Raw genomic sequence first — 26,336 nt, forward strand, 5'->3', positions numbered from 1 at the left:
GTGTTAAGTGACCGAAGATTAAAGTTGAGTGAGATACGAGGGTGGGTCAATAAGTCCTTAGAAAAGCCGACAGGTGGCGCGACTAGTACTGTAAGCGGTTTGTTTTCATGCAGCGGCACTACCGATTCAGTATGCTGCGAAGTTTCAATCAGATTGGTCGGGTTGTTGTTTTTTATTTTCGTACATTTAAAAAAAAAATTGCTTGTTTACAAAAATGGAGAAAATTGAGTTTAGAGCTGTTATTAAACATTTTAATATAAAAGGGTTAACAGCAAAGGAAATAAAAAATGAGTTGGATTTAGTTCACGGCATATCTGCTCCTTCACTTGCAACTATTTATAACTGGTTAAATGAATTTAAACGTGGTCGTACATCAACAAAGGATGAACCACGCTCAAGACGTCCTGTAGAGATCAACAAAGGATGAACCACGCTCAAGACGTCCTGTAGAGGTGACTACACCAGAAATGATCAATAAAATCCACGATGTGGTGTTAAGTGATCGAAGATTAAAGTTGAGTGAGATAATTGAGGTTACAGGGATCTCAAAAGGTAGCGTCATTTCTATTTTACATGACAAATTGGGCATGAAAAATATTTCTGCAAGATGGGTGCCGCGTTTGCTCACAGTCGACAATAAACGCAATAGGATGGTGGCCTCTAAAGCCCTGTTGTCGCTCATGCAACGCAATCCGGATGAATTTTTTCGTCGCTTTGTGACTGTAGATGAAACATGGATACACCACTATACTCCCGAGACGAAAGAACAGTCAAAGCAGTGGATTGCGAAGACAAACCATGTCCAAAGAAGGCGAAAACCGTAAAATCAGCTGGTAAGGTTATGGCTACTGTATTTTGGGATGCACGTGAAATTATTTTCGTTGACTATTTGGAAAAAGGAAAAACAATAACAGGGAATTATTATGCATCTTTATTGGACCAGCTAAAAAACGAAATTGAAGAAAAACGGCCTCATTTAAACAGGAAAAAAATCCTCTTTCATCAGGACAATGCCCGTGTTCACACATGTTTACGATCAATGGCTAAAATTGAAGAATTGAAGTTCGAATTGGTCGACCACCCACCGTATTCGCCAGATTTAGCCCCCAGTGACTTTTTCCTTTTCCCAAACTTAAAAAAATGGCTAAGTGGACAACGTTTTTTTTCAAATGAAGAAGTCATCGATCGGACAAATGCTTATTTTGAGGACCTTCCGAAAACTTATTTTTCTGACGGTTTAAAAAAAATTGAGAAACGTCTAACCAAGTGTATTGAGCTCCACGGAGATTATGTTGAGAAATAAAAAAAAATACAAAAATAAAAACTGCTTTAATGCTTTTTTCTAAGGAATTATTGACCCACCCTCGTAGTATAAGTTTTGGGGATATATCAAACGCTATTATGAATTGACAGTTAACACCATAAAAATGTTATGAATTAAATATCCATGGCCGTATGTATGAGATTCCGAAATTCTTTATAAGCTATTTAACCGATTTTCCCGCTATACCATGTAGCGTATAGCACTGTTTGTGACGTAAGCAATCTGACGTCACACGTCATTCAAAATGGCTGCTTCATCTGTCACTTCCAAATGTCATTTTAACAATGCATTCATTACAACAAACGTTTGCTTGAGGCCCTCGTTCTTTTTGTAGACTCTGTAAAACATTTGAGAACTTTAAAAACAGTTCCTAGTCGTGCTGTTTATTCATTTCATTCCTTCATTTATTCTTTTTCCGTTTTGAAATCTCATAATAGAAGTGATTGAAGTGAAGTTAGTCATAATATAACTGTATGTATTGCCAACAAATGGAAATGTTTACTGGGAATACTTTATTCTTTCGTACAGTAGAATTATAAAATAAATCTAATAAAATAACTGATAAATTATTTAAAGTTCATAATAATTATTCATTTATAATTATTAAATTTATATGGTACCATTCGCACACTTTCAGACACATTTACAATTTTAAATTATTGATCGGGGAATGAAATTTTATAAGTTTGCCATTATAAATCCATATTATGGACGCCATGACAACGGATTGGTCGGTCGGTCGATATTGGAACGGTCGCTAACCAACGGATTACATTTGCACTCATGAGTACAAATGAGCAGTATTTAGCTTATAAAGTATTTGGGAATCTCATGCATACGACCCTCAGAATAAGACGATTAACCAATAAAAATGAAGTCATGACACACTCCTCTGAGCAATGTTTGTTATTTGCTAATCGGATTCCTTCTGACATTCTTAGAGCAACGTTTACATTCATATACCTACACTATATTTCATCATAAAACATAAATAATAACTTGATAATGCCCTCTGCAACGAGCCTGAAACGTTGAGGAAAGAAGGAAGAAGTACACACGGTGGAAACCCAAAAATCTACTACGATAACGTATATAATTTACGCGAATTGACCACTTATAGATTTTCAAAGTAAATTTGGTAGCATTTTGCAATTTTCCAGACTGATAATAAATATTAAAAAATGAGCACAGTCTTACAGCTCTGTTTGACAGTTAAGTTATATCTAAAAAAATCAACCCGTTATAAAAATAGTGATGTTTACTAATTGTTTTATGATTATCTTATTTATACTATCTATCCAATATTGAGATGTTTTATTTATATCCTTACATTTTATAGTAAGTATATATTATATTGAATTGTAAAGATAACATGATAAATCACGCAAAAGCTATAAATCTTACGATGCATTAATAAATCATACGCCAGTACAAGAATAGCACTTTAATATTATAGAGCTGTCATGCAAAACTACAATCTTGATATCGTGCACTTTCGTATTGCACATAATTCAATAAGGACTGCAACATAGCTTTAAATATGAAAAATCAATCAAAAATTTTCTTTGTTATTTCTTGGCAAAAGATAAACATAGCAACGATAAATAATCATATAAGTATGACATATTTTATAAAAATTGCAATATCAAATTATTTCGACGACGAGCTGTAAAGATAGTCGTAACTCTAAATTATAAGATAGACAATTTAAGATTATTTATATTGTTAACAGCCTGCATACACAAAAAAGATGTCCCAGAAGCATGGAAAAATGCCAGCATTGTCATTCTTCACAAAAAAGGTGACAGAAGGGACCTAGCAAAGTATCGTTCAATAAGTCTACTCCCTATTCTCTACAAGACGTTCACAAAAATTCTCTCAAACCGCCTGCAAAATGTACTAGACGAGAACCAACCGAGAGAACAAGCCGAATTTAGAGGAGGATACAGCACTATGGACCATATCCAAGTTGTCAGAGAAATCATAGAGCGGTGCCAGGAATACAAACTGCTACTATGCATGGGTTTTATAGACTATGAGAAGGCGTTTGATTCGATAAAGAAATGTTCAATACTCGACGCACTAGGAAAACAAGGAATACCTGGGCGCTATATAAATATTTTCAATGATATATTCAGTAGTGCAACAGCACATAGCTCGAGGAAGAGACAATCGGTGGACAAATCTAGTCATCCAATGACACGACGGTGAAAAAAAAACTAATGAAAACAGTGTCGTTATCATTTGCAATGTACATACTGAAACGCTGTACGGGAACCGATTACTGTGTGTTGTTATCACAGTACTTAATCCGTCTAGTCCCAGTTGTTACAATTTTCTGCAGTTTAGAATGAAGAATATTATAAAGGGCTGTCTGACGTAATCAAATTTCACCCTGAACTGTAGAGCAGCAAATAATTAAAAGAAACTCTTATCCAACTCAACCGAAACAATGGTTTTATGAGCTAAAGTATTAATTCTTAAGGGGGGACATGCTCGGCGTAGGTAAAAATGGAGCTTTTATTGCATTTTCAAACCATGATCCTGGTCACTCCTTAAATGTTGTAGATAATCTATTTATATAATTTTGAAGCCTTATTATCCTTTATATTTATTTTAAACATTTGATGACTGCATAAAGTATTTTTATTACATAAAATAGTATTCTTTTAAACCTCTTGCCCTAATGTTTTCGAATATAGTCATATTTCGGTACATGAATGTGCAGTGGTGTTAAGATTTTATACATTTATTAATTAATAAAGTAAAAAATCTTAACACCACTGCACATTGATGTACTAAAATATGACTATATTCAACATTAGAGCGAGAGGTTTAAAAGAATACTATTTTATGTAACAAAAATACTTTATGCAGTCATCAAATGTTTAAAATAAATATAAACGATAATAAGGCTTCAAAATTATAGAAATAGATTATCTACAACGCGTAAGGAATGTCCAGGATCATGGTTTGAAAATACAATAAAAACTCAATTTTGACCTACGCCGAGCATGTCCCCCCTTAAGTCACGCTAAAGTAGCCTAGATAAATGACTAATTGTATTAAAATGTCGCCGAAGCAAAGATCGTCTTCACGGTCAATTTACCTGCCAGTTGTAGTGGCGGTATGCAATTAATTCAACACAAACGAACAGATGACTTGACAACTACGGCACACCTTTGAAAAATAAAACTTATCTGATATTTCCACAGCAAGAACAACGTATCTACATATTTAAGTAAGGGCATCACCAAATAACGTATTCTTTACCTGAGTAAAAGGATGCACATACAGTACTCTCTCAGTAATCCGTCACCCCAAAAACCAGACAAGTGTCGGCAGAACGGTGGATTATAGTGCATAAATACAAAATATTGTAAAAATTAAGACATGTATTTCGTAAAAATAGTTTTTATTGAGAAATTTGTACTAACAACTTACGGTTTTTATTATCAAAATCAATTATGTATTAAATTATACATATTTATTACAAACTAAGTTTATTGACTACATACAATATATTAAACAGTAAATTACTTAGCATTTGTTTTTTTCAGAATATCGTTGGAAGATTGTGTCATTTCGTAATTTATGCAGCATGATGAATATGTTGACGATTTATGAGCTCGTCTTTAGTCGGAATTAACGCATACTCCTCAGAACTTTCTGCTATGCATTCTTCTAAAACATTTCGCGTTAGCTTTGAGTTTTCAGTCGCTCTCTGAATCAATTCTTCTAATGGAACTAAGTCTTCCGGTTCCTAGTTTTCACCATCTTAATTCATGGAAGGCCACAGCTTTTTTCACGATGAAATTATTGCTAGTCCCGGTAGGTTGTTCCATGCCTCAGCTACGTTATATTCGACGGCGGACAGCTGATATAGGCACGCGGCGGACTACTGAATTTTACATACGAATACCGGTGAAGTATAGAGCTTGATTTTAACTAGCAAAAATAACGGCGGATTATAGTAGTTGTCGGATAATCGAGCGGCGTATTACCTAGAGAGTACTGTACTTTGAATGTCTTGTCTTCCGGTCCGATCCGGACCACTCTGTTCCAATCAAAAAAGCAACAGTTAGAGAACGGAATATTACTTTCTACGGGATATTAAAATAAATTTTTGGTTTAAATATTGCCGTACGGTATATCTAGAAGGCGAGATAGCGCGGTGCAGACGAAAAGAATGAGCACTGAGTGTCACGCATACTCGATAACAATAATGAATGTGAATCATATCCGAAGATCCCACCAGAAGTTATGACAACATGCTGTCGTTCGACATGGAGAATGTACCTTGAAAGATGCGAGGGTATGCGATGCAAGCGACAAAGCGCGTTAAGTAGTGGGTGCATGGACCCCACAAGGGGGGCTGACAGGGCTCTAGCCTAGAGGCCCGGGCAGAGCGGGGGCCCAGCGTGGCAGTCGACCAGATAAGTGAGATAAACACACATCTAAAAATATATGGTTGTGCTACGCAATTTTTGATTGTAGTGTGTTAAAAAATCTACCTCGAACACCATTTAGAAAACGCCACAGTAGAGCATCAGACTGCCTTATCCTTAGCAATAGGTAGGGGGCCCGCCAATGATTCTGGCCTGGGGGCCTGCTTCAGGATATGGGGGCTATGAGTAGGTGGGCCAACTTTTCAAATTCCGTAGTGACTTAAAATTAGCAACCACTGCAAAATGTGCAGTTATTAGTTTTCTCAGTAGGTAGACTATTTTTGTCTTGACAATTATGGCTATACCTCAGTTGGGGCATGGTCTAAAAAGATCGTGGCTAGGCGATGCGCTGATTGTGCAAATGACGCGTGCAGATCGAAATATAATTTGTCATATAAATCCAACATGCGTCCATTTAATATTCTGTTTATTGTTCTATTAGTAACAATAATAATATATTCATTGACATGTTTTCTTTTTCAAGTAAATGGGTAACGTTTTTTTTTCATCTTTACACGATTTAAGAATTAATACCCCCGTCGCCATCACGAAACAAATTCACGTGTTCACAGCTCGACGTTCGCTCTCCGATTGCCGGCGAGTCCAAAATTTCGTCGCACCTATTGTTGAAAATTATTTGCCGTTTCACTGAAGTACCGTCTTAAGAACATCCACTAGGACGAAACCACTCTTGGATTTATAATAATAATTGTAGAATAAGTATGAAACTTATATACAAACATTTGAAGTATTTGTTATTTCTAATTACATGTTGTTCCATTAAGAATTAAAAGTAGGTATTGTATTCAAATTGTAATAAAATGAAATTAATAATCTAGTCTAAGTATACCCCTTTTTCTATTTTTCTATGCGCCGGATATTGGTTTTTAATAAACCAACAAATCTTTACTGTTTCTATAATATAATAATATTATGCCTGTTTGCATACACTTTCAATGTCTTTCGCTTTAAGTGCTGACGAAAATCGTAACGAAATAAAGGTGTCGAGGAATGGCGTGCCGCGCGTTCTCGTCTGGCAGTTAACTGCCGATATTTGGCCCAATGACAAGGAGACCAGTCACCAAATGGCCAGAGAAAAAAAGACTTGTTTAATAATATGTGACATCGTATACCAACCGATGTCGTTAATACACGATGAATAGCTTATCCAATTTTGTTTTGACATGAACACAGCTCGACTCAAAATGAATGAAATCTAATAATATTATTCAAACTACTTCGTGAGATTTTTGGAGCAACTATTGATGGAAATTGATTTTTTTCACCCTGGATTTAGCCATTCGGCATCTTTAGGCTATTTATATACTTACGGTATGAACTGATACTTTGAGAGGAAAATACTAAATATGGTATTATAATATTATGCATATTCTGGGTGCCGGACGAAATCCCGAAGGCTGAAATCCCGAATGGCCGTAATCCCGAAAACCTAAATCCCGAAAGCTGAAATCCCGAAGGCCGAAATCCCGAATACCAAAATCCCGAAATCCCGAACGCTGAAATCCCGAATTCTGTAAAAATTTGCGCAATCTTAACACTTCTATTGAATTGCGCAATTTTTACCCATTTTTGCACAAAAATGGTTTTTTGTCTCTCTTGTAAAATTTGCGCAATTCAAGTGTTAAGAATGCGCAATTATTACTGTTTGTATTTTTTTTAATTTCGGGATTTCGGCCTTCGGGATTCCGCCCATTCGGAATTTTGGCTATTCGGGATTTCAGCGTTTGGGATTTCGGTATTTGGGCTTTCGGCATTCGGGATTTCGGCTTTCGGGATTTAGGCTTTCGGGATTTCGGCCATTCGGGATTTCAGCATTCGGGATTTTGGCCTTCGGGATTCCGGCCTTTGGGATTTAGACCCAAACCCGCATATTCTATGTGAAAAAGCAAAATGCAATTAAGCATTAAAATTGAAAAATTAGCAAAATATTCCAAATTTACTATAAATCAATTCATTTGAATTACTAAATTTCAAATAAAAATATAGAAATTCTAATAAATTGAAGTTATGTACTATTCCATTTGAGTAGTTTTTGGCGAAAGGCGGGTCACCAAAAACGACTCAAATGAAATAGTACATAACTTGAATCCATTAGAATTTAAATTCAAATTCCATCAAGTACCATCGGTCGATAGTATTAATATTAACAAACAAGGTGACGCTACAGGCCATATGGCGACCGCAACTATCGACTTATTGAAATGGACCTGTCAATTCACCTCCAAGATAGTGCGATTTGACGCCCGTAGATTATTTCCTGCAAGGCTACATGAAGTAATTAGTTTATGCTAATAAACTATCCACAATAATTGATGGGTGGGTAATAATGAATGGGTTAAGTTCTTTAAACATTAAGCATAACAAAAGGGTACTTTTGACCAGGCACACAATGTTTTCCACGTCAGTTTGGTTCAGCAAGAAATCTTGTCATTCATACAATATACTCGTTAATCCGTCAATTGACATTAATTGTTGTTTTAGAATTAAAGAGGGTAGTTATATACTTTTCAAAAGTCGAATACAAATTTTAATTAATCAACTATTTAATTTCCAGTAAAGCCAATTTTATCAGGCGGTAAGTGTACGTTTTGGAACTTCGGGTTCAGCTGTTTTTTTATTTGAAAATATAACTTGTGTAAAATTCAGCGGACACCAATGGCGTGCTGGAATAATAATTATAACTCCTTTGTTTTGCAATAATACCATAATCAATAACCACGGTATAATAAATAATAATATAATATGTGCCATAGACAAGCAGTTCACACGGCTAGTACTCGCATATTATGCAATATAATTTGATTGTTGAATTATGCATTGGCCATTGGACAATGCAATATGATTTCCCATTATATTTCATTCAAATTCAGGGGCATGAGTGATGCAACAGACAATATTATTAACTATTTACATAATGTACACACGACTGCTTAGTTCACAGTATTCATGTACATAGAACAACCACTGGTTGTAGATCATGGATGGTGAAACTAAGGCACACATGACATTTCGCAACAATCTTTCGATTTTTGGCTACGCGCGGGAAAATCAGAATGTTATTTGTTTGCAAAACTTTGGTAAAGTTGCCACTTCATAACTTTGCACTCTGGCTCTAGGATGAAAATGATGTAATATATTCTAAAATTATATTTTTTACATATCGCAGTTCTGGTGCAACGTCACAAGTGCTAAAAAAATAAAAATGAGATTACGTAAAAAAAACCTACCTAATAGGTCTCCGCACCTGTGGGTCTATTCTATACTTATCGAACACTAAATTGATAAATAGTATCAAACTTAGGGTAGGTTTGTATCAAAATATTAGCACTTATTGTAACAATTACACGAAGCCGGTTTTTATTGTTGCAATAAGTGCGATATTTTAACAGCAGCAAGATAGGTGCTGTTAAAATATAGCACTTATTGCAACAATAAAAACCGGCTTCGTGTAATTGTTACAATAAGTGCTAATATTTTGATACAAACCTACCCTAAGTTTGATAATATTTTTCACTTTATCACTTTAGCGGTCGATAAGCATAGAATAGACCCACTGGTGCGTCAATGTTATAAATAGGTCAAATCATGAAACCATGAGACTATCTAGTTTACAATCTTTAAATCCTTCTGCTGAAAAAAAGTGTGTTTTTGCACTTATGACGTTATTGCACCAGAGGTGCGATATAATATCAATTTATTTATTTATTACCAGATATTATATTAATACAAATGAATATCATTTGATATAATTGTGTGCGAGGTAATCAGGCAAAGAGGTGTATCAGTATAGTAAAAATTGCAAAGTTATAAAGCGTATACTTTATTAAGCGTAGCCCAGACTGACATAAATAAAAATTATTTAAAATCAGTTTACAAATAATTGTAAAATGTTCATGCTATCGCACAAACGTATAAATCTGGGACTAAAAAACGTTTCAGAATTTTAAATACAGGACATGTTTTATTTTTTAAAAAGACCTGCATAATTTATATCGGTTTTGTAGCACCACTACAGACGCTAGGAGGATCGGCCATGGTGATTGAACCCTTAAGGTTGTACCACAGGGGCACGGAGTATCGCAGTCTCTGGTGGCATTCGGAGCACATATCCCAGCCACGTGAAGCATTTCTTCGTGACTATTGCAATCACCGAGAGCTGCCGTGTCCACTCACGATCTCGAGTGTTTGTAACGCAGTCGTACCAATGCACTATTGGGTGGATGTTGTAAGATGTAATCTTACCACCGATGTTATGTATATAGGTTCTGATTGTTGCGCCGTGTGAGTGTCACATATGTTCGGGCAGTGATGAATGCAAATACGAGTTGGTATTTTCTTGGTTTATATTACGGCAATAAAGTTTGGTAACACAGCACTACGAAATACAGTATATTAATTCTAGTTTCTGCTTAAAGGTTTAAATTATACTTTAGAATTTAGATATTAAAAAGAGACGCAGACGAGCGGCGCGTGTCGACTACATAAAGTAAAGCTCAATGATAACTGTCATTTTCGTTGCATCATCGTGTATAGGCTATAAATGACCATAGATAACAACATGACAGTTGTAGGGTTATACAACCTCTACTCACTCCTAAGATTCGGTGCAGACATATATGCAATTCAAAAGTCGAAATGTCTGGATACTGTAAGATACCATGTCTCACAGCCATACAGGATCACAGGACATTTGGCGTCACTTAAAAGACTATTTTTTTTATTTTTAATGTAAGATTTAAAGAGAACTCTGACAGCTACTTCGTCAAAATATTTTAGTCTTTGATTTGGCGTAATTTTGTAGAACTAGGTCTGATCTCACTGTTATAGAAGGTCCCCTAGTTTTTAAAAGCCGTAAAATAGTTTACTCGGAATGTCACAAAACTACAATCCACAATAAAATAAAAAAATGTAGGTATCTAAATATTTACAAGTAAATATTTTCCCTTTTTTTCTTTTCAACACAAGCCACGAGGTCTAAGCATATTAGTGTAGAGTAGTAGTGAAACAAACACATCAATATATGGGATTGAAAAAAAACATTGAAATATATTGTGACCTCATATCGAATCCTTATCCAGTGCTATTCGACTAAGAGAGTCGAAGTTATACAGTATTCAGTCTGGTAATATTTTTTTATAATATAAATATTAATAATGATTTAAAAATAACCGTGGTGAGGTAAGCTGTTAAGATCCGATATAGTCAGTCATACGTATTTTTTGTTTTCGTTTAACTAATACAAATTTACAGATGGTGTTAGTTAATTTTACAACGTTTTTCTTAGATCGTATTCTTATTTGTCCGGTGGTTCTTTGTCCAGTAAAAATCTTGCAATCGATTTTTAACTAACTTTCCGACTAGCTAGACATTTGAAACTTTTATATCCGATTGCAATGAAATTTTGATCAAGTTTTGTGCTCACGCCCGCAAAAGTTTCTGAATTGATACAACTATTTTCTTCTTCTTTTTCTTCTATTCTATCTTCTTCTATTCGTATGCGTTCTTATACCATTCATCCGATTGTGATGAAATTTTGACCAGTTGCTGTGCGCACGCCCGCAAAGGTTTCTGAATTAGTACAACCATCTTCTTCTTCTATTCGTATGCGTTCCTATACCATTCATCCGATTGCAATGAAATTTTGATCAAGTGTTGTGCTTACGCCCGCAAAGGTTTCTGAATTGATACAACCATTTTCTTCTTATTTTTCTTCTATTCGTATGCGTTCTTATACCATTCATCCGATTGTGATGAAATTTTGACTAGTTGCTGTGCGCACGCCCGCGAAGGTTTCTGAATAAGTACAACCATCTGCTTCTTCTTCTATTCGTATGCGTTCCTATACCATTCATCCGATTGCAATGAAACTTTGGTGAGTTGTCGTGCGCATGCTCACAAAGATTTCTGAATTAGAAAATTATATTCTTCTTCTATTCGTATGCGTTCCTATACCATTCATCCGATTGCGATGAAACTTTTGTCAGTTGTTGTGCGCACACCTGCAAAGGTTTCTAAATTAGTATTATATAAAATACAAAGTTTGTTGTTTGTTTGTTCCATCCAATTTTGATTTTTTTTAATACATATTAATAACATTTATAACGTTTTCATATTATGGATTCGATTTTAATTTAGTGTTCTTTTGTTTGACCTTAACTCCTATTATAATTATTTTCATGTAGCCATATTGTATTACACAGATATTTTAATATTAAAAAAATAATTACCTCTTATTATTTTTTAAATATCTAAGATAAATATAACCACGAAGCGACCCTGTGCGAAGCCGGGTACTTCAGCTAGTTATTAATAAATTATTAATGGAAATCAATATGACATTTTTTTGATCGTTTAAGCTAGTCAAGTTTATATGATTCAACAGAAAATTTAAAAACTTTGTATATAAAAAGTTCTTTTTATCGTGTAATTATTTTTAAATCCATTTAAGCCCTGCGTAAACTAAGCCATAATAGATAATAGTCAAAAAATATTCGTTAGGTAGGATTTTATCAAATTTTAAAAACCATATTATGCAATGTGTATTATTAGTTCAATGAAAACAATATTAAGTACGGCTGACAATATGGTACACTATTTTGTCGGACCTCCGCAGCCTACCTCCACTATGATGGCTTGGCTTAGGCAGCGTTTAATTGTAAAACTAACCAGAACCATCCGACACAATATGCATTCTTAGTTCAATGTAAACAAAATAAGTATGACTGACAAAGTTAAGTGTGCACTATTTATGTCGGACTTTAACAGCCTACCTCTACAGAGACCGGTATCATGGATTGACCTCCGAGATATTAAATTAAATATTTTTTTCTTTTCCAGGCCAAACGCATCAAACCTGGAGCTGTTCCAACTGAGGATATCTCAGCATGAGTTGTATCCTCCGAGCGACCAGCTGGTGGAGAAGGTCATGCAAGACATGGTGAAACTTCAGATTCTTCATGTTGGTAAGTAAAAAAAAAAACCATTATTATATTAAATTAAAGGGTCACAATTTTAGTTCTAAAGCAAAGCGCATGGACCTCTATTTAAAGTATGTCAGTATTTGAATATACTTTATGTAATAATTGGCTTTTGGATCCCATTAGATCCTTGCATTTAAAAATGGGTTAATTGAACCTAAATTTGATCCAGTTACAACACACGAACTTGTGACCCATGTAACAAGAGACTTATATATACGCCACTGTCCCATGATTGGTATTTTGTATTATTTTCCCCTTGTTCAATACACTTATGTAAACGGAATTCATTCCATCGGTCTCAAACAAGCCAACTAACAGTAATTAACCTTATATGGTGGTTTTTATTTATTTATAACTTTAAAACACTTTGGGCCCACGTTGGTCGCAAGTTTTATGTTTTAGTTATAAAATAGAAACACTTCCGGTTTTAGTATTTATTCAGTGTTCACAGATATTGATCAACAATAACAGAGAATACTTCAACGGTACACGAAAATAGATTAACATGATACGATGACTCGCTTGACCAAATAACCAGATGAATTTGCCAAAGGATTAGTTCAGTTCAGGTAGGTATCACATTTGACAACTAGAGACCACACTTATCACTATAAACGAATATAAAATAGTGCTCAGTCTCATAATAGAGCTAATTAGACTAAACTAAATGACTGTAAAAATTTGTCGCAATTAAGTATGACTCCTTTAGCATAGTGGTCTATGTGCTTGGGCGCGATATCCGAGAGATGCAGATTTTTTCTATTGGTTATAATATATTTTCTCAGAAGTGTTTTCAAAATTATTTATGTTATATAATAGTATGATCCATTTGTGGTTAATAACTTAAGGTAATAGTTTAATACTTATTTACGTCACTCGGTTAAATATTATTTAATAAGTTGAACGATTAATTAAGATAATTAATCTCCCGGATTATTTAACCAAGTTCATTAAATTATATTCAATTTCTCACTTCATTTATTCGGCGGAAATATTTTTAAATTAAATCACCATACAAAATCATCAACACCGTATTAAATTATAATAATCAAGTGATATAACTCGAGATCAATTATTTATAAGTGCACCACAATTGCTTATATTTTTTATGAAAGTTCCTAATGATTAAATAATTAATTAAAATATATTATTTCTAAAAAATCGTTAAAATTAGTATCGCCGTTTCCATTCTTTTAACGGTGTTAATTACTTTCAATTCTTAATGGAAAAAAAAACTCAATATGACGTAGTACTCATTTAATAGTATTATTAAAAACATATTGAACTATAATATTGTTGTAAATGAAAATCCTTGTTCTAATCAAATATGGAAATTATTTTAGTAGGAGAAAACTATCCTTTTTTAATAAAAAAAAGGAGCATTACTGTATAAAGGTAATTTTAGATTATGTGTTTCAGTATATTTTTAACATACTCGTAACATGCGTATATTCCTTTGACTGACGAGCCATGCTGCCAAATTATTATGTAAATTCAGTAACATTATCAATATTCAATTCTATAGTGTTATGTGAAACATATTATTTCGCTTCTCCAATATAACAAAGGTTGTACATAAATATTATATATTTGTTTTATTTTTTAAATAGCATGGGTATACACTAAGGCCCGTTTCAGACGGGACACCGGTGTCGCGCTCGATATAATATAGAAGGCCTTTGTATTCGAATAAACAGGCCTTTGTATTATGTTTATGAACGCCCCAGAGCTAATGAGTCAACGCATAATTTCGCGTTATAAATTAGAACATAAAACGGGCTGCGGTAATAAAAACAAGTGTATCGGCGGCTTGAGAATGTAGCTGCCGACGGAAAAGTGTATCGGACACGCGTTGACTCATTAGTTGTGGGGCGTTCATAAACATAATACAAATTCCCCTTTATTCGAATACAAATGCCTCCTTATTATATACGAGCGCGACGCCGGTGTCCCGTCTGAAACGGGCCTAAAGCATAATTGACACCTACTGAATAGCCATAGCTATAACAATATGGAAAAAAAAGAATTCTATTACCTATTATAAAAGCTTATTTTATAAAATTATTATTCAAACATTACTATTCAAATCTAGTTTAGGAATATAAATCTTTATCAAAGCGATGATTTCTCACGTAACGGGGCAATTGTTTTTAGTATGTTTGTAATATTAGACTAGAAATGGTCAACCGTTTTATGATTACGACTAGAAAATAAATTTAATAAAATAGGATCGATTTTTTCCAACAGCGAAAATTCCAGCCTAAATCAAACTCCACTGCATTTTTTCTGGCTCTTCTTCTCAATAAAGAAACGGTTGCTATGCCTGTCAGTGTTTGAGGTTTTACATGGTTTTCGCGTGCCTAATAGGTCGCTGAATTAAAAAAATATCGCCAGCCTGGAACTAGACCGTAGTATCTCAAAAAAAAAACTACCTATGCAACTTTAATCACTATTAGAACTGTCGCATCTAATTCAATTTTATTCTGGAATTATTACAGTTAGAGTTTAAAAATACAGTCTTACTCCTAATGAAACTATACGTATACACCGGAGTAGACGAATAAAATACTAACTACAGTTTATCCATGAGTCAAAGTTTATTACTTTTAACTTAATATAATATAATATACACTATTGTCTGATACCACTGTCATTTCTGGACTCTTATAGTTACTTAAGATGACACTACAGACCAGTAAAGTCCATGGCCAACTGCATAAATGTACTCCAAGCATCTTTATCACGGACTTTCTCTCTCTAGTCAGTCACACGTAGCCTCTGTGTCCCTCCGGGGGTAGCCCATGGGCCAAATACCTATAAGGGTTTCTTCAGAAACTTTATGGAGAGCTCTATATCAGTCGCATATAACGATGTGACCGTCCCATCTGAGTCTTCGAATCCTCGAGACATTGATTATATTGGGTTAACTATATACCTATGACCAAATATACTGTATGTGCTGTTTTGTGACTCGATGGCCGCGCGGTGTAAGCGTTGGTTTAGAGCATGGGTGGCCAACCTTTTCAGCAGCCGGGCCAGATTCTAAAAATGAGATTTCCTACCGGTTTTTTTTACTACACAAAACAAAAAAGATATATTAATAAAATAAAATAAAAATGAGAATCAAACATATTTATTAGATTAGACTTTTTTAAATAATAAAAATTTAACAAAATAGGTAATATAAAAATAATAAATTGTAGTGATAAGTTTGATTTTGTGTGGCAGAACTAAATGCATCAATATCGATACCGGGTGAGGTTGTTCCTACACGCAAACAGTTTTCCAAATGCACATCAGTGATTCGTGTTCTCACTCGGGATTTGATATGCTTCATCCGCCTAAAAGGCTATTCACACGTGTAAGTGTTTCCAAATAGCGAAGTCATTATTACAGCATGTTTGTAAAATGCAGGATATTTCTCCTTGTCCAAATATGTTTTGTAAAACTCTTCCAAACCAACGTGGTCGAATTTCTCCTTTAACTGTTCATCGCAACTTATTTCACAATGTTCCATTTGTAAATTTCCCGGTAATAAATTCACGTCTACGGAGAATGGCGTTGCAAATGCAGCAAAAACCACATCGTGCTTTTTAAAATCTTGATCCAATATTTAATCTCAATTTGCGAAATTAGCTCATCTAGCGGCAGCATTTAATATTATTTTTCTTTTCTCACTGCTCCGCGGGCCACAAGTTGACACCCAGCGGGCCGCGGGTTGGCCACCCATGGTCTAGAGCGTCGTGGGTCCCAGGTTCGAATCCTGGGTCTGACAAGTACACATATTGTTTTTCATTTTGTGTATGAGTCAGAGTATGGACCTAATAGATTGAGCAAGTGGCTGACACCCATTTCTCGTAAAAACAAAATGTGTTAATACAAACCTCCACTCTGTATTTTTTTTATGTATTATGGTTTGGTATAGGAAGGGCTTAATGGATTTAAACAAAAACTTACCAACGCCATTTGTAATAATATGTATTCGTAATTTAATGAAAACAAATGAGTACGTATGGCTGAAAAGGTGTGAATTATTTTTATGTGATCTCCCATAGCATACCTAAACTATCATTTTGTTTAAGGCAAGGTTTAATTGTATTAAGCTAACCAGCACCATCCGCAATGAAAACAAAATAAGTATGACTGACAAAGTTTATTGTGCACTATTTATGTCGGATCTTGACAGCCTACTTCCACTCCTCGCCACTGTTATATCTAAACAATGATTAAACGGGTTCTAATTGGGTATGTATTTATTCTTTCACAGCAACACTACGTCAGTAGTGACTGGTGGATTACCAGACGAGATATGTATATTTTTTAAACAGTTGATATAATAATAATTATGTATAACAATAAATACTACTTTGTCCGATATATTTATTTTTTAAGTTTTGAACAATAGTTTTCAGAGCAACACAAATTCACTTTGTCTGTTTTTGACAGTTGGTATTTATAAAAAAAACAAACAATATTGTTAAGTGTTTACAAATGTACTTATGCAAATTTCAGCCACTAATACAAACTATGATGACAGGTTTTTTTTTTATTGTAACGCTAAAAGGCGATTAATTTGAACAATGGCGTGTTTTATTGGAAACAATGTGATGTTAAACTTTCTTTTTGATGTGAACTCAAATAAAACATTAACTTCGCTCTAATAACGTAATACATGTTTATAATATATTGTGTTATAATTATAATAATATGTTAAACTTGACACATGAAATACGTAAAGATGGCCATTGTATGTGGAAATAACAAGGTTTTACATGCAAAATAAAATGACTAAAATCCCTTATAACTTTATGCTTGAAAAACATACCTTATACTAGGTACATACATATTGACAAACAGCTGATATACTATTGAATTAGGTTGATACTGGGTTTTGATGGTCTCGTAAATATGAGTTGGCTGCAGTTTAGCTAAGAATTTTAATGTATTACGTTATGTTTTATGTCAAAACTTACTTTAGTTTTGTGGCAGACAATAATTTTATTATCTGCATGTTTGACCAGTGAAGTCGTTTCTGAGAAAGTCAAAGATTCGTGTCAAATAAAAAGCCACTAATGAGCAGGAGACGATTAAATATACTCAGGTGTTTTTTTTAATTAATATATGTTATATGCAATATCCTTTTTTAACACTAGAATAGGCCATGAGGCCCAATTACAATACTGTATAGAAACATAAGTGTACTAGTAGAAGTGAAACCATCACATAAATTAATATCCAGGCATAGAGAAAGCCACATGTTGTATAATATATTGTGATCTCACCGGGTCGAACCCGGTGCTGCCGGGTGGGAGCCCAGTGTCTTCCTCACTGGAACACGAGAGCTATCTTATCCTACAAAATGCTGATAGCCTGTGTTGGTTGAATTCTAATAAAAATCGTTCTCCGCCAAGTAGTTGATTACTGCATTTCAACCATAATTCAATATTTTTAAAACGACTGTGTTGCATTGATTATAAGACGCGTGTTATTTTGTTATTATTTTAGTGACTCTGAGTTTGAGGTACCTACGTATTATTTGATGGCATCTTACAATTTAAGATGCCATCAAATTATTTTATATTCTAACTTCAAATCCTTCTAATCTTTCAACGATATTTTTATTTGAAGGTTTGGTTGATTTAAACCTGATATTTTTATCGTCAAATGAATCTTTGTTTAAACAGTAATATAATTTGTTTCGCCATGTTTATTTATTTAAAAGTTATAAGCAATTTTAAAACCTAACTCATCTTTTTAGACAGCATCATCGACAGGTTTTGGCGACTTACCTTATCGAATACAAAAACGAACGTCAAAAAATAAAACTATTACCAACCCACGGAGAAAAAAATACTCATTGAATAAACAGGTATCAGAGTGAGGTGCACCAATAAAGGTGGTGTTAGTACACAGGTTAGCAGTGAAGCACATTGTGCAGGTGTCGAAAATGTTGATAACACAGGTCATTATCGCGATAATGTTACTGCGGTTATATTAAATGTTCCCAGTGGCGTACCCATCGTAGAGAAATATCCAAAAAAACAAACGATTTTTTTTTCATTACAACAGTTGATGTCGATTTCGCAATGTTTTTACTATATTTATATTATTGGTAGCCATAGAAAATAATATAATAAAAGGTGGGGAAGTGTTTTGACGTTTTGTTATAATGTAGATACTGTTGTCAATTTTTTTTCTTCTTCTTTTTTCTGGCAGTGAGGTATTGACAGGTTCGGAGGCCCCCTTCAAAAACTCTTGCTTGTGCGATAATCATCGAGTCTTATGTTTTTTTTATATTTTTTTATATTGGTATGATTGATTTTTACTCACCTGCTCTCTCCTGGTCTCACCTGCTCCATGTACAATCGTCAGTTTGATAAGCCTTTCTTGATTTTTGTTTTCCCATCTGGCTATGTAACCAAATATCTGCAAAACTCTCTGGAGAAATATTTTAGAGAGCTAAACCTTCGCTTCTATATTTTTAGAAGGGAAGTATTCGTTCATGTAATAATGTATGTTGTTAATGAACTATTTTTTGTAATCAACGAATAATTCACAAGATTCAAGAATGTAACATTCTTTCATTAAAAATACATATTTTGCTTCGAATCTGCGCTTATATTATTTATAGTTATAATATATTTTCTCAACAGTGTTTTCAAATTATATATGTTCAATATAATATTGTTATATTCTTAAATCTTGTGAATTATTTGTTGAATAAAAAAACAATTTATTCAATTATTGGCAAGTTCAAGTACGTTATAATAAAAATTTGAAGTGATCCTGACATCGGTTAGTAATTAAAGTTATTATAATACTTTGATTTTAAATACAAAAGCCAATTATCAATAAGTAACGCAATTTAGAGAGTATTATAAAAACCAGTAGTTAGCTTCGTCGCAATTAGCTAGGACACGTATAGCTTAGTCCCTGTCCACATGGCGCGTGTCGTCACGGCGTGAGCGCTTGTGGATGGCTCAATTAGGTCACATGTCAGGCACATGGGCGCGAATCCCGGGAGGTGCAGGTTCGAATTGGGTGTTTTCAAAAAGTTTTTTTCTATTGGTTATATATTTCTCAGAAGTGTTTTCAAATTATGTATAATATATTATGAATCTTGTTAATACCTTCTCTTCTCTTCTTTTTTCTCGGCACTACATCCCGGGGCGGGATTTGGCCTCCTCTACAATTGTCCTCCACATGCTCCTTTCCCTGGCTGCTCCTCTCCAGTCTCTAGCTCTCCCCATCTTTCTCCAGTCCTCTTAGATACATTGAAGTTAAAGTCCCTCCACCAAACCCGCCCCGTACCACCCTCGGTCTTAATCGAGAGTATCACGGGACCCGTCAATTGGTGATGTGAGGCATCTAAGAATTGGCCTGGAAGTGTCCTGGGAGAAGATGCCCAAGACTTAGATTGCTACGCTCAAAGTGAGCTCTGACTGAGTTTACTGAGTTTACTCTAATGCAAAGTGCCAGGGAGAGAAAAAGCACATGGAAATTACTAAAAAGAAAATGAACCTACTTGTTTATTAAATTAAAGAACGAAGCTAATCATACAGGCAGCCCACTCTACTTTAGTCTGCCCCTAGACCGTTTCCACTGTGGGATCCACTTGGTCATGATTTTTGGCGTCCTGTGCTCAGGCATTCTCTCAACGTGTCCAGCCCATGTTGTTAATACCTACCTAATGAAAAACCGAAAGCGTAATGTTAATGACCTTTTTTGGTTTGTGAAATTATTTCCCCTGCACTTCCACGCCCCTGTGTTATTGGCAAGGTCCCAGAAGTGTGCACCGTGCGAAGTGTTAGCACTAACCGTGTTAAAACGCCACACTCGTCCGGTGGCAGCAAAAAAAAACCGACCAAAGTAATGTTCAGAACATTCAAACACCCTACGTTTAAAAACAGCTGAGGCCGTGAAAAACACAGTGCCGAGGTCGGACATTCAGGAAAATCATGTTTGATATTGGGTCAATTAATCCTTTTAGTTTATTTTCATACAATATTAATGACAAGATCTACATATTTTGCCGTCCACTATAATCGCGTTGAGTCTGCGTTCTACTTTGCGACTTTTATATTAAGTCTACGTCACCACGGTCGTTTCCCTAAAACTCGCCCTGCGCATTTAATTTCACCGCTATTACATTCCCCGCGCTGCAAATTTAGTATGTGTTCGATATCGTGTGGAGTTTGTTTAACCCTTTGTTGCTCCGTGGTTTCACTGAGACACCACCCGCTATTATTTTGGGTCTAGGACGGTTTGGCGCCGGGACAACTGGACGTCACGCAGTTCGAAATTAAATATACGTTAGGTACTTATAGGTACTCTTAAGAAGAATATTTAATAATATTATTTATATTATGATTTAATAGTTGGTGAGAATTTAAAATATGCACACGTAAATAATGATTTCATCGTGCATATGTTTAAGTTCCAACGAAAAAGAGTTTTTTTTTTTATTTTATATAAAGCCTTAGGCATAATAATTCTTAATCCGCAATAAAAAAAAAATTGGTAAGAGTAAAATGAATTATAACTACTAAGTAATAGATAAAAACTGATTAAAATTCCTCGTCTACGTTCTGTATACGTGTCTACGACAGTGCGGCGTCCAGTTGTCCCATCCCCATTATTTTTGTGCTGCCATTGCTACCTAGTTTTAAGTAACCACATTTTTATAATGATATACTATACAGTCATATATGTATTAAAAATAACGTTCACGATCTAAAAATAATTTAAAAAAAGATTTATGCCAAACGATTGTAGGTACCGAAATTAGACATTTTGAGTGCTGTCGCATGTGAGAATTCAAGCAAAATTACACTATATTTAAAACAACAAAATATTGTCTGGTCAGTATTTCTAAGTATAGTTTATATTATGTAGTAGTAATATAAAATTAATATAATTCATTAAAAGTACTTTCAATTAATTTTATGTTAAATTACATACAAATAGTTGCTATTTTCTATGTGTAAATATATGTTTTTTGTTCTAGTTGCCCAGTGGTTAATACGTATAATATAACCACCCTAAAAACTGAATAAGTACGTAAAAAAATATATAAAAAAAATATTTATGATAAATACATGTAATTTAAGGCGTGTGAGATGCGTTTAAGGTGGTTCAGTGCGTAAGGCTCTTGCCTTCCACCAGAGAGTTCCTGGGTTCGATTCCCGGTCAGGACACACAATATTGATGTGTTTTTCTCAAAGCCTGGGTGTTTCTGATTGTTCAAAATTACTAACAACCACCTTGTATGAAAAAGCAAGGACATGGTTATTAATAATTCTAAAAAAAAAAGCATGTAATTATAAAACCGTTTTTAATTTTCGTTTATTTAAACAATTTGAGGTCTCGGGCTGCAGCAGACGAAAAGCATAATTTTGAATGTAGAAGTAAGTAGAAGTAGTAGAAGGAAGTAGGAGAAATAGAGAAATGCTTTCTCTTAAAAATCTCAATGAAATTATCTAATATTACAACTGAAAGTACACACTTTTTACATTTTCACGTCTCAATTCGAATCGATGCGTCGTAATGAATGAAAAAAAAATGTCGGTAAGCTAAAACGTATGACATAGTGCAAAAGATGACAATTAACTTTGCAGACAATAGAATGTTCGGCATTAGATGATTAACGATTTATCTGCAAGCGTACAGAAACCCCGTGCGGGCTCTGTCAACAAGCAAAGCAAACACAACGAGAGATGATTTATCCGCTGATAATTTTGTCCGGCGCAGTAGTGCATACAGTCAGTAGTCGAGCACAATATGCGCTCATTGTTTTCCAGCGGACAAACGAGCTGGTTGAGGCAAACAAATTTGCCTGATGACAATTTTAATCAATGTGGTATTATTGGCTGGCTGTATCCGTGTAGTTCCAATCAAAGATTTAACTGTCACGGTTAAAACTTTCGGTTGTTGAAAGTTAAAATTTTCATATTTTAATCTGTACAGTTTTATCTGATGATTTAATTTTTCCTTAGCATTAAGTAGGAGTACCTGCAGTTAAAACTATAGTACAACATATTTAATATAAGGGCACACGTTTTTGCAATGCACTTTAAATATGATTGTATTATAATAAATTTTTAATCGCCTAAGTCTAAGACAATGGTATTTTTTTTAAACTACTACCTACTACACTTTTGACCTCTATGCCTTTGTACAATAAAGTATAGTATAATTATTTTCAACCATATTATAATCATGAAACTGTTATATTTGTAAATTAAAAAATGGAATACTTATCGCCCATATATTAGGAGACTAGGTAAACAAAAAATATTATTGAACATACATAATTTGAAAACACATCAACACACACTAGAAAAATCATTTCGTATATAACAAAAACGACACCAATTCGATAAGCATTTTATGTAACAACTACTAGTTTAAATCATCGTAATTTAGTAAGATGCCCGTAGCTTAATCGGAAAAGCATACTGGCGCGAATCCAGCAGATACAGGTTCAAGTCCCGTTGGGTGTCGTATTTTTTTTCTACTTTCTTTCCTAGTTTGTATATGCACGAGACGTTTACAAATTATATATTTTCAATATATAAAGTGTTCTATTCTCAAATATTGTGTCTCATTTATTGAATAATAGAAATAGTTTATTAAAAAAATACTATGAATTTATTTTATTTTAAACTTAATCATCTAAAATAATATGTAATAAAATTCGCTGTGGTGGCAAAGTATTGTGTTTCACATTGACTATAAAACACACATATACTTTTTAAATATATCAATTAACATTAGCTCTCTTATAGCATTTTACCTAATTTTGGCAATCCACATCTAGCAGTTAAATCTCTCGCTCAAAACTGTCGATAAAACTCTTTGTATATTCATAATAAAAGATTAACAGATATTCCAGCAAAGTCAAGTCAATCTAAAATGCAGTGAAAATTCAATATTCGGCTCACATAATTAACAGTAGTTATTCATCTGTATACATTATCTCATATTTGCTCATTTCAATTCCTGGAGAATGAAAAAATTGCAAATCCTGCTATTCAATGTTTACCGATAGGTTATAGTTAGTATACTTGCTGTAAGTTCATTTCTATATTGTATAAGGTTTATGATATTCTTCGTTAGAAATGAGTTTTGTAAGACGATCTTTGTCGGTTTTTTTTAATTAATAGATAATTTTTGATATTAAATACGTACATATTATCTTCTTCTTTTTGTACCGTCTACTATCGAAGGTATGCAACCAACTTGCAGAACCTACTCCTTCCTAGGCCAGTCGAATCATATCCCGAATACATTGGACATTAAGCCATTTACGGAATCTCTGTTACCTACGCTTCATCTGCCTTTTACCTCCCTCTGCATTATGAATTAGAGTAAATCATATTTCACTGTAGAATGAAATAAACGTTCGTTACGATTTGATACATAAAGTAGACGAGGAAGTTTAATAAGTTTCTATCTACTAATTAGTAGTTTTAATTGATTTTGCTTTTAACATAATGTTTTTATTGCGGATTGAAAATTATTATGCCCGACGCATCATATAAAAATAAAAGAACTCTCTTCTCGTTGGAACTTAAACATATGCACAATTAAATCATTATTTACGTGTGCATATTTAAATTATATGACCATCATATGGATCATATGGGCCTTTACAGAGTGGATGTTTGTATTGACAGATTTTGTTTTTACGATAAATGGATGTTAGCCGCTTGGTCAAACTTTTAGGTCCATACTCTGACTCATATACAAATTGAAAAATAATATCTGTATTTGCCAGACCCAGGATTCAAACCTGAGACCCACGAAGTTATAAGCCGATGCTTATTATATAAGTATTAATAATATATATTCTAAAAGTACCTATAATTCACAAACGTCTATTTATTTTCGATTTCATTCAATTGCGTAGCACCCAGTTGTCCCGGCGCCGAATCGTCCTAGTACCGAAAATATGGCTGAAGTATGCAGCTTTTCTGCAGTTTATGGTATTTGCAAGTTCTATTGTGTAATTGGCTCACTTTAAAACCTGGTCTTTGGTAAGGTAATCAGCCTATGATATCTTCATGGTACGCCTATACAGCAACATCTCGAAAGCTTCCGGTTTTATTAAGTTTTATTATTATCCAAGCTTTTGAGTCCGTATAACAGTATGAGTATGACAAAGCACCATGGCCCCCACATCCTTAAGCGGGCTCCCAGGCTAGGATGTTTGGCGGGCCCCCTACCTATCGCTAGGGGTAAAGTCAGTGTGACGCGCTACAGTAGCGTTTTCCATGGTGTATACGGTAAAATTAAGGTGTATTTTTAGGGATTTTTTGTATTTTTAATATGTACATCCATTTGAATTATGGAGTTGTCGAGTATCGGCACAGTTAAAATTGCATCGTACAATCAAATATTTTAATTATTAATAATTATTGAATCAAACTTTTTTTTACTATTAGAGCAAATTTGTGGTCTGTGTTTATCTCACTTATCGGTTGACTCGTCACGCCGGGCCCCTAGGCTAGAGCCCTGTCAACCCCCCCCCCCTTGTGGGGGCCATGCATAGCACCTTATTGCCCTCCGTCGAATGCCCAGAGCTATGTCTCAATTGCAAAAGAGATGTTTTATTTTTAGAAAGTGTTTTTTGCCATCTTAATACTGATCTTAATCTTATGAGTTTAGCTTCAATCTTCATATAAATAAATATAGAATATTTAAATGCTTATCAAATTAATAGCAAATAAATTATAAAACTAAATCGTAATTATCCCAGAGCATTTAAAAAAGTGCTACAAAAAACCATCCAATTTACAGCACAAAGTAATTTTCTTTGAAACGGAATGCATTCTTTTACAAGACAAAGACAAAACACCGAACGTTAATGGGGTTGAGTAAAATCGTTTACAGCGTGTAGCTACAGGGGATGCCTTTAATCGTTTTTAATTGACAATAATTTACTGCACAAAAATAAAACTAATGAGAAATTTCTCTCACGCACGATAAGCATTGGTTATAGCATGAAACTCATAAAAACATTAATAATATTATCACCATTATAGGCAGAGATTTGCCAATCGGGGGTGTTCAGGGTGCAACACCCGGACGGCAGTATTCATGGGGCGGCAAAAGTCCGAACAACACACATTGATCATCATCATCATGTATGACACTACAGCCCTTGTTGGTTCTTGGCCTCCTTCAAAAACCTCCTCCATCCTCGACGATCCAGCGCCGACACTCTTCAATTGCTTTGACCGAGCATTTTTAAATCTCTCGTGGCACAGTCCAGCCATCTTAATTTCCGCCCAGGTATTCTCTTGCCATCGGGGGTTGCGTACATAGCCCGCCTCGCCAGTATATCCTCCCGCATTCTATACACGTGGCAGATCCAGCGCAGTCTTCAATTATATTTGATTTTATTAAATTATTTTAGATATTATATAGATAGAAAAATATTTTTATCGTTTATGGTTTGGTTGAGGCAGTACTATTACACCATCTGCAATATGTATTCTTAAATCAACAAAAACAAATAAAAATATGACTAAAATTGAATAGTATTTTTGATGATGGGAA

The 26,336-nt window shown here is 34.3% G+C and overlaps 1 protein-coding gene across 1 annotated transcript in view; it reads left to right on the forward strand.

Moving 5' to 3' along the window:
* The window catches only part of LOC147070022 (extracellular serine/threonine protein CG31145), a 197,223-nt gene that overhangs the window by 95,932 nt on the left and 74,955 nt on the right, over nucleotides 1-26,336 (forward strand). Inside the window, exon 3 of the mRNA XM_085949963.1 lies at nucleotides 12,631-12,755. Coding sequence (XP_085806089.1) covers nucleotides 12,631-12,755 — 125 coding nt within the window. The remainder of the gene's footprint in view (nucleotides 1-12,630; nucleotides 12,756-26,336) is intronic.

Source organism: Rhyacophila brunnea, unplaced genomic scaffold, assembly GCF_057557595.1.
Source record: "Rhyacophila brunnea isolate RB1 unplaced genomic scaffold, BYU_Rbru_1.0 scaffold_22, whole genome shotgun sequence".
Classification (NCBI taxonomy): domain Eukaryota; kingdom Metazoa; phylum Arthropoda; class Insecta; order Trichoptera; family Rhyacophilidae; genus Rhyacophila; species Rhyacophila brunnea.